The sequence below is a fragment of the Crocodylus porosus genome, unplaced genomic scaffold (genome assembly GCF_001723895.1).
Source record: "Crocodylus porosus isolate Cpor-Errol unplaced genomic scaffold, CroPor_comp1, whole genome shotgun sequence".
NCBI classification, from domain to species: Eukaryota; Metazoa; Chordata; order Crocodylia; family Crocodylidae; genus Crocodylus; species Crocodylus porosus.
The window spans coordinates 142722942-142736889 of NW_017728886.1; the positions used below are offsets into that span (position 1 = coordinate 142722942).

At 41.6% G+C, this 13948-nt stretch overlaps 1 protein-coding gene across 2 annotated transcripts in view; it reads right to left on the bottom strand.

Moving 5' to 3' along the window:
- Positions 1–13948, bottom strand: part of DROSHA (drosha ribonuclease III) — a 104443-nt gene that overhangs the window by 2530 nt on the left and 87965 nt on the right. For both annotated transcript variants that reach the window (XM_019542048.1, XM_019542057.1), the window contains 6 exons: positions 10355–10460; positions 6238–6379; positions 4942–5024; positions 4726–4829; positions 2297–2389; positions 1348–1394 (listed from right to left, as the gene is read on the bottom strand). In XM_019542048.1, the coding sequence (XP_019397593.1) occupies positions 1348–1394; positions 2297–2389; positions 4726–4829; positions 4942–5024; positions 6238–6379; positions 10355–10460 (575 nt within the window). The remainder of the gene's footprint in view (positions 1–1347; positions 1395–2296; positions 2390–4725; positions 4830–4941; positions 5025–6237; positions 6380–10354; positions 10461–13948) is intronic.

Here is a 13948-nt window from a genome sequence, read left to right on the forward strand (position 1 = left end):
TTTGATGGTACATAGCCTCTACATATTTATGCACCGTTCATGATGTAGAGGATAGAAAAAACCCCTCAATCCTTTGAAGTTTTTTTAAATAACACTTAAGGCATGACAAAGTCACACACATTACCTCTACATAGTCCCAAAAATATTTGCCTTAAAAGACCTTTAAAATATTTAGTTGGCAAGGCTTGAATTTTATGGATTGTTATTACTGTTGTAAAAGTTTTGAGGAATGGCATTCTGAAAGACAATGTTAAGAAGCAAAGATTTTGTGTATGCTTGATCTGTCCATTGTTGATCATTTGGAAAGGATAGCTGGATTCTAGAACTGCTATGAAACTACTTTAGGGCAGACCCTTAGCTGTATTAGAATGATACGTCTCCACTGAAGACAATTTACAGAAACAGAGAATCTACTCCTGTGTTCTGGCCCTTGCCTCTTCAGTCAGCATTTAAATCATTATATGCAAGTGTAATACACATCCAAATTAATGCTTAACATGAATACTTGCAAGCATGTATTTGTGTGTGCATATAGTTAGTCATTTAATCACTTGTGAGTTCCTTACCGTGGAATGCCACTGCGGCTGTCATGCACATTAGCATAGGCTACTTCTAGATCTCTGCACAAGCAATGAATTTACCAACTAATTGGGGCCAGGTCTTGCTGAAGCCCTTGTTTTCATGCAGTTCTGAAGCCCAGGGAATGAATGCTGTTGCTGTTCGCTTTTTCCCTCCCTCTCTTTCCTTCTTAATTCAGCAGCAGGGGAAGAGAGGGAAAGAACAGCAATGGCAGTGCTCACCCTCTGGGCTCCAGAGCTATACTGCTCAAAAGCAAGGACTCCTGCCAGACTTAGCATCAAGAGCTCACATGTGACACAACCAAGGGGAGTTGGGGGGGCACTGTTCTGCCACATCCACTCTGGATCTGCCCCTGCATAGATTCTCTATATATTGATTGAAACAAACAAAACAAACATGCATGCTACAACAGGAATGCACCTGCCATAGCAGATAACTTTCCTAGCAAACTAATCAAATCTGCCTCATTGCACTCTGAAGTGAGGAACTCCCAAGTTATTATGTGCAATGCAACAGGGTAAGCCTGATATCTTGGAGAGGTACTGAAATAGCTACCTTTAAAAAAAAAAAAAAGGGCTTTGGGCATTCTATAAACTACTTTACCTTTCACAAAGTTCTATGGGAAATATTAATGAGCCAATCTGTAGCTTAGGACTTAATGGGATTTTGCATATATTCTTAGTTCTGTTCCCACAAAACCTGTACCACACTCCATTAAAACCCAACCAAGTACAGTATTTTCCTTGAGTCCCCAAGAAAACCCCTTACATTTTTCAAGTGCGTCCATTGCAGCTCCCATTTCTGCTTGTTGAATACTGTCAACGCCAAACAAAAACATGTTAAAAGTTAATTTATTCTTTATGGTATAGAGCAAAAAGTTTCCCAGAAGCTGGAATTCAGATTACCCTGATGCAATCAATTCTTCAAATCATCACTGTCAGGCTTCTAAGCATAAATGTGACAATAATGTAAGCATAAACAAATCATTTCACAAGTATAACATCACAATTCCAATAGCCCAACGTTAATCTTAGATTAATAATATTATTAGACTATGATCGTTCATAATTCTTTAGTATATCAGATATTGTACCCAAGAGAAAAAAATTGAAGAAAAACTAAGGGATCTGAATGCTAGAAAATCAATGATACTTCTATAAAACAAGAAGTATGTACCATTCTCTAAGACCATTATGAAATATTTATTCCTGTGCCAACAAATAATAGAAATGGATGGATTGCTCATAGTCCAGGTACAGACATTACACTTTTACCAGTGTAAGTGATCGGAAACCTGTCTATACCCATAACAGAACAGAAGTTCAGTGCACAGACTAATTTAAAAGTGGCGGAACCTGGTAAGATTTGCCCCTTTCAAAGATGAACATGTATTCTGTTTGCTACCAAACTAAACTATGCCGCTTACAGAAAACCTTGCAACTTCATTCTTTTTAAATGTCTGTACCTAGCCATAGCGATCAGTAAAGGGACATCTTTGCCTCTTAAATTGGGACTGTCCAACTTCTAAGCAGCTTGGGGCTAAACAGATGAGCAGAGTGAACTGTTTACAGATATTAAGACATAGTCTCATTAAAGATAAAGCAGAGAAGAGGTTGCAGAGTTGCTACTCATACTACTTCTGTGGTTAACGAGAGTCCTCCTGAGTGCCCACAATAAAATTCACTTATTACAATCATTTAATAAAGTGTTACTATACCTTGGGCCTTTACCACATCCTATTCGTTCTCCTTTGAAATAAACAGCCACCGTGTATGTCCTGGCATGAGAAGGTCCCACTGTCTGCAGAGTCCTGAAATAAGAAAGACACAGTGTGCTCTAATGTTTGCTCATGGCATTAAAAAATAATCTGTTTGTGGAATATATAAAGCTTTTATTCTATTCAGTCCACTTAGCAAGATTAGCAAGACACAACATAATAGGGTTGACTGCTAACTTGTATACATAACTTTAACTGGAAGATAACGTAAGTTTGCGTGCAATAAAACCAAAATATTTTCATACACTTTATCTTTGTTAAACATTTTTTTTTGTTTTCCACAGGCCCAATTTAAAAAACAAGCCATGATCTGTAGGCAAAAATTCAACAATGCTTATACAGTTGCTTCACTTCTGTGCATCCAATCTGAGTTGCATACACAAGTATAGTTGTGGACCAACTAAACGAAATGAACCTATGTAATGACCCATGAAATCTGAAGAGATAAGAAGCTTTGATGGGGATTTGATATTAGATATGCTGCTTCTCAATGTGGCAAGTATCACAGTACAAACAACTTGTCCTACCAGCAAAGGAAAGTTACAGTTTCTGTCACTTACGGGACAACCTTTCCTTTGAGTGAGAATCCATGATATGCATCAGCAACCACCTCAAGGGGAAAGAGATAGTTCCCTAGCCACACAATGAATCTGCTTCTTCTATCTTTTCCTTCCACTCCAAATCTCTCCTCACTGTCAAGATGAGTTCTGTCCGCTACCCTGTTTTTTTCTGGCAAGAATTGCAATTGCACATCAGTTTTTAAATCATCTAACCAAACAAGTCTGCATCAAGGAACTCTGTAACACCAGATATAAACAAACAAAACCCACCGCACAAAACGACTGACTGCAGTGAAACAGATAACCCCAAGGGAAGAAAATTTAATAAGATAATAGGAAGATAACTGTTTATGGCTAACTCTGAACCATAGTACAAAAATAAATTTATCATCATAACAAAACAAAGCAAACATTTGGTCTTTGATACTCAGTGGATTTTAACAAGAAACGGGAATCATTTCTTTTGAATCTTTCTCCGTCTCTCAAGATAAGGGAGTAAGCTCTTAGATAAAGGTATTGAAAAAGCAGATGTGCAGAGCATCAGTTACTGTATAACAGCAATCACATTTCTAAAGTGCACTGATTTTTCCCTATAACCCCCAGCTCCATTTCATCTGAAACTTTACTTCAGTAAACATGAAAAATGTACTGGAGTTTTCATTCTATACACAATTTTGACATTATAAATAACACCGATAATAAAAACCTTGCTTTTATAGCATCTATCTATCTTTTCTCTAGGTAGTAATATTACACCTGTCATTGTAGTACTTGAGTGGATGTGAAAGTGCAATACAGACTATGAAATCTAATATCTTCCCTCTGAAGTGTATATTATTCCTTTTTTACATCTGGGGAAACTGAGGCACAATGTTTAAAAGGCTTAAATGATATCATACTGAAAGTCTGCAGCAGTCCCAATAACAGAACTCAGGTCGCTTGACTCACAGCCAAGGCTTGATCTAAACCAGTGGGAGCCAAACTTTTTGACTGGCACACCACTCCATCCCCACCCTGAGTGCCATTCTTATCTTTTACCCCTGCCTGATTCCTTGCTTTGTTCTATTTTCTGCCTGATCCCTTGTTCTGCTCTCTGGTTCCCTGCTTTCTGATGGATCTACTGCATGCCAAACAAAGCAGCTGAGTGTGCCATAAGTAAACATGTGGACCATGGATTGGGCAACCCTGATCTAAACAATTTTCCTTATCCCATTCATTGAACTTCTATATTCCAAATACTCTTTTCCATATTATTAGATGTTATTCTAAACCAGGGCTGTCCAACTGACAGTCCACAGGTGTTGAACATGTGGCCTATGGACCTGTGCAGCCACCTTTTCTGCTGCTGCCAGCCAACATGGCAGGGAAAGATCCTGAGCAGGCCACCACCTCAGAGTGTACTGGTGAGCCTGAGTGAGGGCCATGGCCCTGGCTGTATCCAAGTTGGGCTGCCCTGTTCTAAGGGAAAATTCAGTTAAAATGTAGTGTAAATGCAGAGCTTGATGTAATATAAAAGGCATTATATTTGTTAATTCAGCCCTGCAATGGTTAAAACACACGGAGCAGAAAACATTGGTTCATCAGTTCTACTTCCAAACACAATGAACCTGGATGATTTTTTGTGTCTTTATTTTGGAAGCAGGCTAAATTATTTCTTCAAACAAATCGCAGAACAATGTGCATATAAGACGTACTGAAATGGATTCTTAAAACAAAGCCAGTGTTTGGAAAAGAGGCTCAGAACCTGATCACAACTTGCACTAAGTAAAACAAAGCAATGGTTTTTATAAGTAATATGTAGTTCCTTACTTGTATAAAGGAATGTCTGGCTCTTTTCCTTCTGTTCTGAGAGTGAGGCAACATTGCTGAAGCTGGGATTTTGGGTCATTCCAATCCTGATTTAAAATGAACTCCTATAATAATTCAACAAAATAGCTTGAGAGCTTGTAGTAATCACCCAAATCACACTGATTTTTAAAAAAGGCAAAATAACACGAAAGCAAAAAAAAAAAAGATTGATTTTACCTTTAACCGTGGAAAAAAGCACACGTTCATGAAAGTATGAACATATTCCAAATCCTTATCAATGTAAAGTGCAGCAATAAAGGCTGAAAAATAAAATATTTAGACATTACTACTCATGGTAGAGTAGTATAATGATCCAAATTTTGTAGCACTATCACAGTATTTTTGAGTGCCCTTAAAGCATACCAAATTAGGCTTCACAATACTGCTATGATGAGCCCCGTATTATTTCAGCATACACAGGAGGAAACTGAGTCAACCAAGAGGTTAAATAACTATCCCAAGTTCACAGAGAAAGTCATTTACAGAGCTGGGAACAAAACCCAAATCCTAATCCTCTGATTTAACCAGCAGACCATGACTTCTTAGAAATAAATCTCTATTGGATACTGTATAAATGCTTAGGTATAAATCACCATTGTTTGTGAACAATTTCCATTTACTAAAAGGATTTGGCAAGAGTCAAAGGCTCTAAACTTCTCACAAAATGTATAAAATTGTACTGGATATGGGATTAACTTGCTTTGAACAATATTTATTACCATTTTACTTGCCTTGGAAAGAGAACAGCAAACGCTTTCGTAAATGGACTGAAAGGTCATTTAATTTCGTGCAGCTTCCTCTAAGTGTCACTGCTTTTTTGTGGAAATAGACTTTTGAAACTTCCTATTGGAAGACAGCTCAGTGAAGCACACCGATACCCCTGCACTCAAGGATTATTTTTGCTTTTCTTTTACCAATAACAAGAGCATGTCAATCACAAAAGCCTCTGCTTCACTGGAACTCCATACCTTCTCATTCAGCTGCCAATGAGTCCTACTCTTATGGACATAATTTTGACCTAGGCATTACTGAGGTTATTCATTTCTGAGCCCAGAGTTTTATAACTGCAATTATCTGGAGGGCCCTATTAAAGCTACATAAACGAATAAGCATTGGATTGCATCTGCAATCATCATCTTGCATCTTCTTCCTGTACACAGAGAATGTACAAATGAAAGCTAACATTTGAAAATCTGTCCCATGAAGCCACAGGTCTTAAAACAGCATAATTCAAAAAAAACCTGAAATAAGATATGTATTTTTAATAATAAACTTGTTTTAAAAAATGATCTGCTGAAGAAAGACTTGAGGAAAATGGCTAATGTATTTGCTAAATAACAGCTGGTAGCTCCACGTTAGCTCAGTATACTCATAATGTTACTAAGCTACAAAGACACTTGCCCCATTTTTCAAAGGCTTGTCTTTTTAAGTATTCTTTTACAAATCTGGTTAACTTTCTCTATCAGCACTCACATTCCAACAGATCGGCCAAAGTCTTAGTCCGAAGAGCCACAGGCCTCTTGGTCTTGTCATTAGTGATGGCAAATTCTTGCATACCCAGCTCTTCTGCTACTTTAGCCTGTGTCCTGTTGTTCACCAAGGAGCTTCGCAACAGCTGTAAACACAAACCACAAATTTACAATAAATGATATTAAATTGGACTAGTAAAGCAGATTGGTTAAAAGCAGCTCTTCAGTCTTTCCTCTTCTGTACCTAACTTATTTTAGGTTCTGTCTATTCTCCTTCCTTTTGGACTTAATGCATTTCTCTTCTTAGCACACCTTAATTCACTGATTCCCAAAGGGGGTGCAAGATACCCCTGCATGAGGAAGCAAATGCTGTCTTCCCCTGTCCGGCCCCCTGTGCTTGGCTCAGCTACTCCAACAGCACCTATGGCTGCTTCTCTGGGGACTGTTGCTGCTGTAGCTCTCTTCCCCTGCCTCCAAACAATCCTTGTGTCAGCTTCCCTCCAATGCTCCTAGCAGCATGTTCTGTTGTGAGCAGGTGGACAGGCAGATGCACAAAAGGAGCTATGCTTTGCAACTCAGCTTGCACTTCACTTTTCCCATGTGCCTAGGGCCGGCAGGAGGGACCACAGGGGCGGTTGCTGGCATGTGAGACCCTGCAGGAGTAGCCGCAGCAGTGAGGGCTACCTTTGCCCTCCTGAGGTACAGATCACGGGCGGCAGGAGGCAGACAGTGCAAATAGCAGGGCACAGTCTGGCCCCCACCACCCTTAAATGGCACTAGCTAGATCAGTGACTCAACCTTCTTGGCCTCAAGGCCTTCTCCACATCTTTTCTGAATTTAGACCTCAGTGACTTTCAACTGGGGTGCCAGAACATTAGAAAAAAATTATGGAAGGGTACCTTGAAACTAAAAAAGGTTAGAACCACTGGTACAGAGACTAATTCTTTGCTTAAAGAAAGGTATATTTGGTGTCACTTTTATAACTTTTCAGATGTAAGAGTAAAGTTTGCTGCCAATTTTAATCTGGAGAAAAGGTGTACCCTAGGCATTGAAAGTTTGGGAAATACTGCCTTAAATCTGGAAGTGTTTTTATGCACGTTCCATTGCTGGAGATCTCTTTTCATTGCATTAACCTCACCTCCAGGGTCTGTTTGTGTCCTTTCTTCCTACACTTTTATTCCTTTTTCCTGTGATAGGCCACTCTACTTACATGCAAGGAAAGGAACATGTTGAAAACCAAATAATAAGTAATGGCTGCATGGATACAGAAACACTTAACAATGGACAAGCCATAATATGTTCCAATTGAGTTGGTGGGAACAGCAGCAAGTAAATGTCTAGGGTTCATTCTATCCCTATCATTCTATTTGTTTGGTGAGTTCTCAGAAATTATCAGGTATACACAACAAAATTATCTGGTAGGAAGAAGGGAAAATTATAAATGTTTCAGCACAAGTATAAATAAGCAAGCTCAGTGTCTTGGAGTCTATATAGGCTATCTACTGTGTACAACCGAAGTCTATAAATACTTGCTCCCACTGTAAAACAAAAATGCAGTCTATGTTAAAAGTAATACAGTCTAGTGCTACACAACTAGCAAAGCTACTAACTATTCCAGGGATGAGCATGCCAGAGTAGGGATAGAAATTCCTGACTAGATCCAGCTGTGTAAGTTAGCATAGAAGTTGATCACCTGCCCTAGTGTTATAAAATAAGACCAATTCAGGAGAGAATCAGGTTATAATAGCTGATGACTGAGCTGGGAGTTAGACATAAGACAGTCTACTTAGACACAGAGCTACACAAAAAACAATTACCTTGTGGAGTTCCTGATCACTGTATTACCTGATCACTGTATTACAGAGTTTTAAAATAGATATTTATAATTAAAACAGAAGTAGAAGCCCTTTTCTTGGAGGAAAAGAGCTCCTTTGCTTAATAATAATATTAATAAAAAAATAGTTCTGCAAAGCTGCACACAGAGCGCCCCCATCTGAATTCCATGTCACATTTGCTCAGCTTATTAGATACAAGTTTTATGCTACCTGGCTCTAGGGTGTCAACTGAGCTTATGAAAATCAGATTTATTTTCAGTGCTTGATAGTTCATCTTTGACAACAGATAAATAAAGAACAGTATGTTCATAATTTGTTTGGCAATGATGTATGAAGCAGACATTCACAACTTGATCTCCATAAACTAGGCTGATGGCAGGAACAAGAGTATCATTCCCTGCCATTCCAACTTCCTTTTATGCCCTTCCACATACTAATCTGCTTCACAGGATCCACCCTTTCAAAAAAAACAAAACAAAACAAGCCACCACAAATCTAACTTAAACATGGGATCCACGAAACAGGAATGATGAACAACTATGACATGTAAAGTAAAGTGTTCCTATGGGACATGGATAGGGTTTTTTTTTCTTTTTTTGTTCTGTGTTTGCACAACACTTAGCAGGACAGATTTCTAGATATGACTAGGGCTCCTTGGGGCTGTGGACTAAGGTAAAACAACTATTTAACAATAATATTATACATATACGTTATAATATAAATGTATATATAATATATATTATATACACACAATGATATTAATAATGCATATATATATTATTACTATTAAATATCTGTCTATATATACATAGACACATCTACTAGCTAGCTACATCTTTCTTTATCCATCTTTCTATATACATATACATACAATTTGAAGATAGAAAAACCTGCTTTTCATCTAGTCCTGTTATTCTCAATCTTTTTCATATCAGGACTCACTTCCTATGTAGCTGAGATCTGGTGAGGACCTTTTTAGCAATTGGAGAAGGACAGAGCATTTGTAATTCTCTGACAGGCTCAGAAGACAAAATCTGATCCATCACGGAAGTTACAGCTCAGCAAGTGTGCTCAACTGTAGTTCATTCCAAGTACACAGTTAACTTTGTCTTATACTCAGTAACTATAATGTTGGGCAATGTCAGATAAGATGCCTTCCTCAATTTCTAACTTAAACTGCTCCTTCTAAATCTTCAGATACTTGTTTTATCCCTTTCTTTTTTGGTAATATATATTTTGTCACTTTCAGCTACTTGAAAGGTGTTACAAACCATCTTCTGTTTCTCTTTCTCAATATAAAGATGATTAACTTTCAAGTCTTTCTTCATACACATTCACGCTGCACTGGGAATCAATCTTGTTCTTATCTTGTTACTATCACATGGACATCCTTGACCAAGTAGCTGAGCACAAAATTCTAGGTAAGGCATTAAGGCGATACTATATAAAAGTGTCGATATACCCCTGTTTGCTCTATCCAAAGTACTCATTACCCAAGTCACTCAAATTTCATTTAAGTCTTCAAATTTAACTATACCCAAGGATAGTACTGCTTTTACTTTGCATGTGTAACACCTTGTGCACTTCTATTTATTTTCTAGTTTAAGAAAAGTACATAGTCTAACTCCCTTCCCCAGTTAGCCAATACATTCACTTGCAAATACTCAAGCAGTTTAACAATCAGCAAAACTATCTGCTAAAACACCTGCATTTGCAATACTGGAAGTGGTTCAAAGGTGTCAAAACCTTGGTTCATGAGTGCCTAAAGAGAAGGGGGCTATGTAAACACTGTGAGCAAACAATAATTGGTTACAATAACTTTTGAAATTAAATCCAAAAATGATACATAGCAGCTCTTAGCTGAGAAAAATGGACAGGCCAGAGTAAAATAGATTGCAAAATGTCAACTGAATAAAAAATACCAGCACATTCAATAGGCTCATAAATATGAATACAAATTCATGTAAGATGTCTATTGAAATAAATCTCTTTCAAACACTTGGGTGTTAAACAAGCAGTCTGCTAGATTCCAAGTATACCAAGTTCATCACTGTGCTTATTAGAGCTATTGATCCATTTTACAGAGAGAACAAACAATATTTCATGGATTTTAAGTCACTTTTTTCTATTCATTGTCTGATACAGAATAAACAAAACTTTATTAAAAGTAGTGGGGGCTGAGGTTCAGATTATTAATCAAATCCAGAATAATTTACTAGCTGTTCCTGTAATTTTTGTCTATCTCACATTTACTCCGCAGGAATACATGATTGATGGCAGCCTCACCGTTAAGTGCCCTTCATGATGATCAGGGAAATGTATGAATAAGTACTCTGTGGCTACCAATTGCATTATGGAGTCACCTAGGAATTCCATCCTCTGATTGTGGCCTCTGAAAAAAACGAAACATCAATGTAATAAGATCAATAAGCACTCAGGACAAAAAAAGAAGTGTTCACGCATGCACGTGCACACACACGCACACACACAGAGCTATAAAGAGTAATTTTAAATGAGAGTCCAGCTCATTTTTAAACACATTTAAGGCAATTTCCTGGTCTTAACCAGATAAATTAAAAATTCAATTGCTAGGCTGACTTTCACAAGAAAGCAAGTAAGTTAGGTACAGTCAAACAAAATTACTAGGTGGCAGATGGAAGATTAATTGAAGAAAACAAGTCAGTAATATGGTTATAAGGAATAAGACTTCAATGCTACAATTTCCTGAATGAAAAAGAGTTGGTAAACTAGTTGCCTTCAGTGAGATTTGGCAGAGGCATAACAAGCAGTTTTTGTACCCTGAATGTCAGCTGGGGCAGTGGTGGCCACTCTTGTGCCCCCCTAGATCAGTGCTCCTGTCATCTATCCCTAGCTATGCTACAGAGATTTGGCAATGCAGGAAATGATCTGTTCATGTATAACATTAAAAGGACAAGTGTCTAAATCCATTATTGACTCAGAATTGGAGAGCACATCACACATTACTGTACTTGAATTATAGTAGCCTACATCATGGACTCTTGTGTTCAGTGCTGTACAAATATGGAACATACAGATGGTACATGCCTCAAAAAGCATGAGTTTACTTTCTTTTCCTTTCATTCTACAGGCCAATTCAAACCTATTTAACTACTGTGCAACGAATGAGGAACTGATACCTCTCTTAACTCAATTGATGTTGTTATTCAGTGGTGTCCAAAGTGGCTAGCTAACTTGCAGCAAAAAGCAAACATGGGACTAGATAAGATGGCCTGAGAGGCCTCTTCCTGTCCTATGTTTCTATGTTTGTCTACTGTAACTCCAGTCAGGTTGCACTACTGCTTCTAATTAAATCATACAGGGCACGTCTACACAAGAAACATTAACACGCGTTAGCCTAGTTTACCATGCTGTATGGGCACGCATTTACACGTGCACACCCTTTCTGTGCAGTAAACTAGGCTAATCACAACTAAATAAGTGCAATTAGTTAATGCATAGTAACACAGCTTAGTGCTGGGTCACGTGTACACATTAGTGCTTGGTCTGCCAGCCACTGAGGGGCTGGCCTGAGGCTCCTGCCTGGGAGCTTCTTCTGCCCAGGGCTGGGCTGCCTCTGTGGCAGGCTATAAAAGCCTACAGCAATTTTGTGCCCTGGGGCACACTGCACAGGACCCCTGCCCAGCTCTGAGATCTCTCCAGGGCTGCTGGCTGGCTGTCTCTGACCTGCTCCCTCCTGCTGCTCAATCCCAGCAGTGTCTCCTGTGTTGGCAGGTGCTGTGGCCCACTGCCTCTGCCACATGGCTCCCAATCTCTTGTCTTGCCCTTGTGCTGAATGCCGTTGGCCAATGCCCAGGGCTGGCCACACAGAAACAGCTGCACGGGGGCCCAGAGAGTTGGTGTGGGATGCACCACCAGCATGTCCTCCCCATCCAGGCCTGTCCCTGCATACCTGCACATACCTGACTCTTCCATCCAGGGCCCCAACTACAGCCAGGAGGCGATTGGAGACCTCACGGAGTTCTGGGGTGATGCAGAAGTACAGAGGCAGTTTGCATGGGGCGGTACTCAAACACCCACATTTATGATGCCCTGTTGGGCAGCTTGTGGGAGCGAGGGGCGCTTCTGGTCTGTGCGGTAGTGCCGCATAAAGATCAAGGCCTTGCAAGAACAGCGGGAGGCCGTGACTGACCACAATCATTGGCCCAGTTGTACCTGCAAGACCATGCCCTTTACGCGGCAGCTGACCAGGATTTTGGCACCCTGTGATCCAGGTCACAACCCTGCAGTGTTCACCAGCAGGGGCAGCCTGCCTGAGCCCCTGGCCTGCCCTGACCCCTCCAGAGACAAGTCACTCTAGGAGGTGGCCTCAGGTGTTCAGCACCCTGCCCCACCCACCTCTTGGCTGCTGCATCCACTAGTAGCTTGGGGAGCCCAAGCCATGGCTGCCTTGACAGCTCCGCAACCCCAAACTCCGCAATGAGGAGCAGCCAGCCAGGATACAACTGACCACCACCACCGCCACCTCCTCCCTGGGAGGCAGTGGGGGGCTCTCTTGGCTGAGTGTCAGCCTACTGCGCACCACAGGCTGATGACACTGGATGCAGCCAACTGTCATTACCAATGGGGAGGCCCGCACTGAGCTTCCATCCTTGCCAGCCCTTGCCACGTGGTAAGTCCTGCACTGGGGGGAAGGGCCCTCCCAGCCCCCCAGGCCAAATCCTGGCCCCTGGCCCCCATCCCTGCCTGGCCCGTGCACACTCCCATGGCCCTGGGTTCCACCCCACAGCATGAAGAGAGGCAGGACACAGTTCAAAACTTTTAGCAGTCCATGTCCCCACATCTGGGTGGGCATGGGACTCTCACAACACAAGGAAGGTGTTGCTGTTAGCAGCAGAGTTCTCCTTGGCAGTGGAGGGCAGGGACATGTAGCACTGCCACAGGTAATCCTCCACGCAGAGGTAGTGGGGCAGCCCAGGCTTGCCCCCAAGTGCTGTCAGAGCTCGAGGTCAAACCAGGAGCTCAGATATTCCTATGGCACCAGGAAGATCAGCAGCAGGAGGACTGGGTACCCCTCAGCCTGTACAAACAGCTCATCATGCACTGCCTGGGGCACATACAATAGGAGCATGCTTGGGGTGCAGTGGTGGCATAAAGAGGAGCTGGCTCTCATCAGGGAGGGTAGGGGCATAGCCAGACCCCATCCCAGGTGTCTGGTAGCTCCATGTGCCCCAAGCCTAGGCACCATGGGCTGTGCAGCAGTGCGAAACAGAGCAGTTGGCCAGCAGGTGGTGGGAAGGAAGGGAGCAGGGTCTAGACCCATGGCAGCACATGCTTCCAGGAGTCTGGTCAGGCCCACTTTGGGTAGAGATGAGGGAGGCAAAATGCCTGAAACTGGCACCCAACTGCCTGCCAACCCCAGGGGAGCAACTGGGGATGGGGGGCTTGGCCAGTAGCTGCCTGGGCCTGGACCTGCCTGAACCCGCCAGATTTACCTGAGCACCCGTGCACAGCTGACCCCCAAACTAAGGCCAAGCAGTGTACAGCCCCTGGTGCAGAACATCTTATCTCTGAAATGTTGCAAACTTTCACTAAAACCTTCCGCCTCTTCCCTCTGCAAGGCCAACATCTGGATACAGGGGAGAGCCTACTAGCCCTAATAGGGATGGAGGCTCCATGTCACTGCCACTCAGCTGTGGTGCCTGCTGGCTGCACCAGCAGCAGACTCAGGACCACACCCTCCTACTCCAGCACCTGGTGGAGGTGGTGGAGAAGTAGGAGGCACTAGTGCATTCGTGATGGAGGGAGGACTTGGCCCATGAGGAGAAGTGATGGGTAGAGAACACTATCTGGGAAACCATTCAGGAGGATGCACAGGACAAGGCACAGCAAGAGCACTGG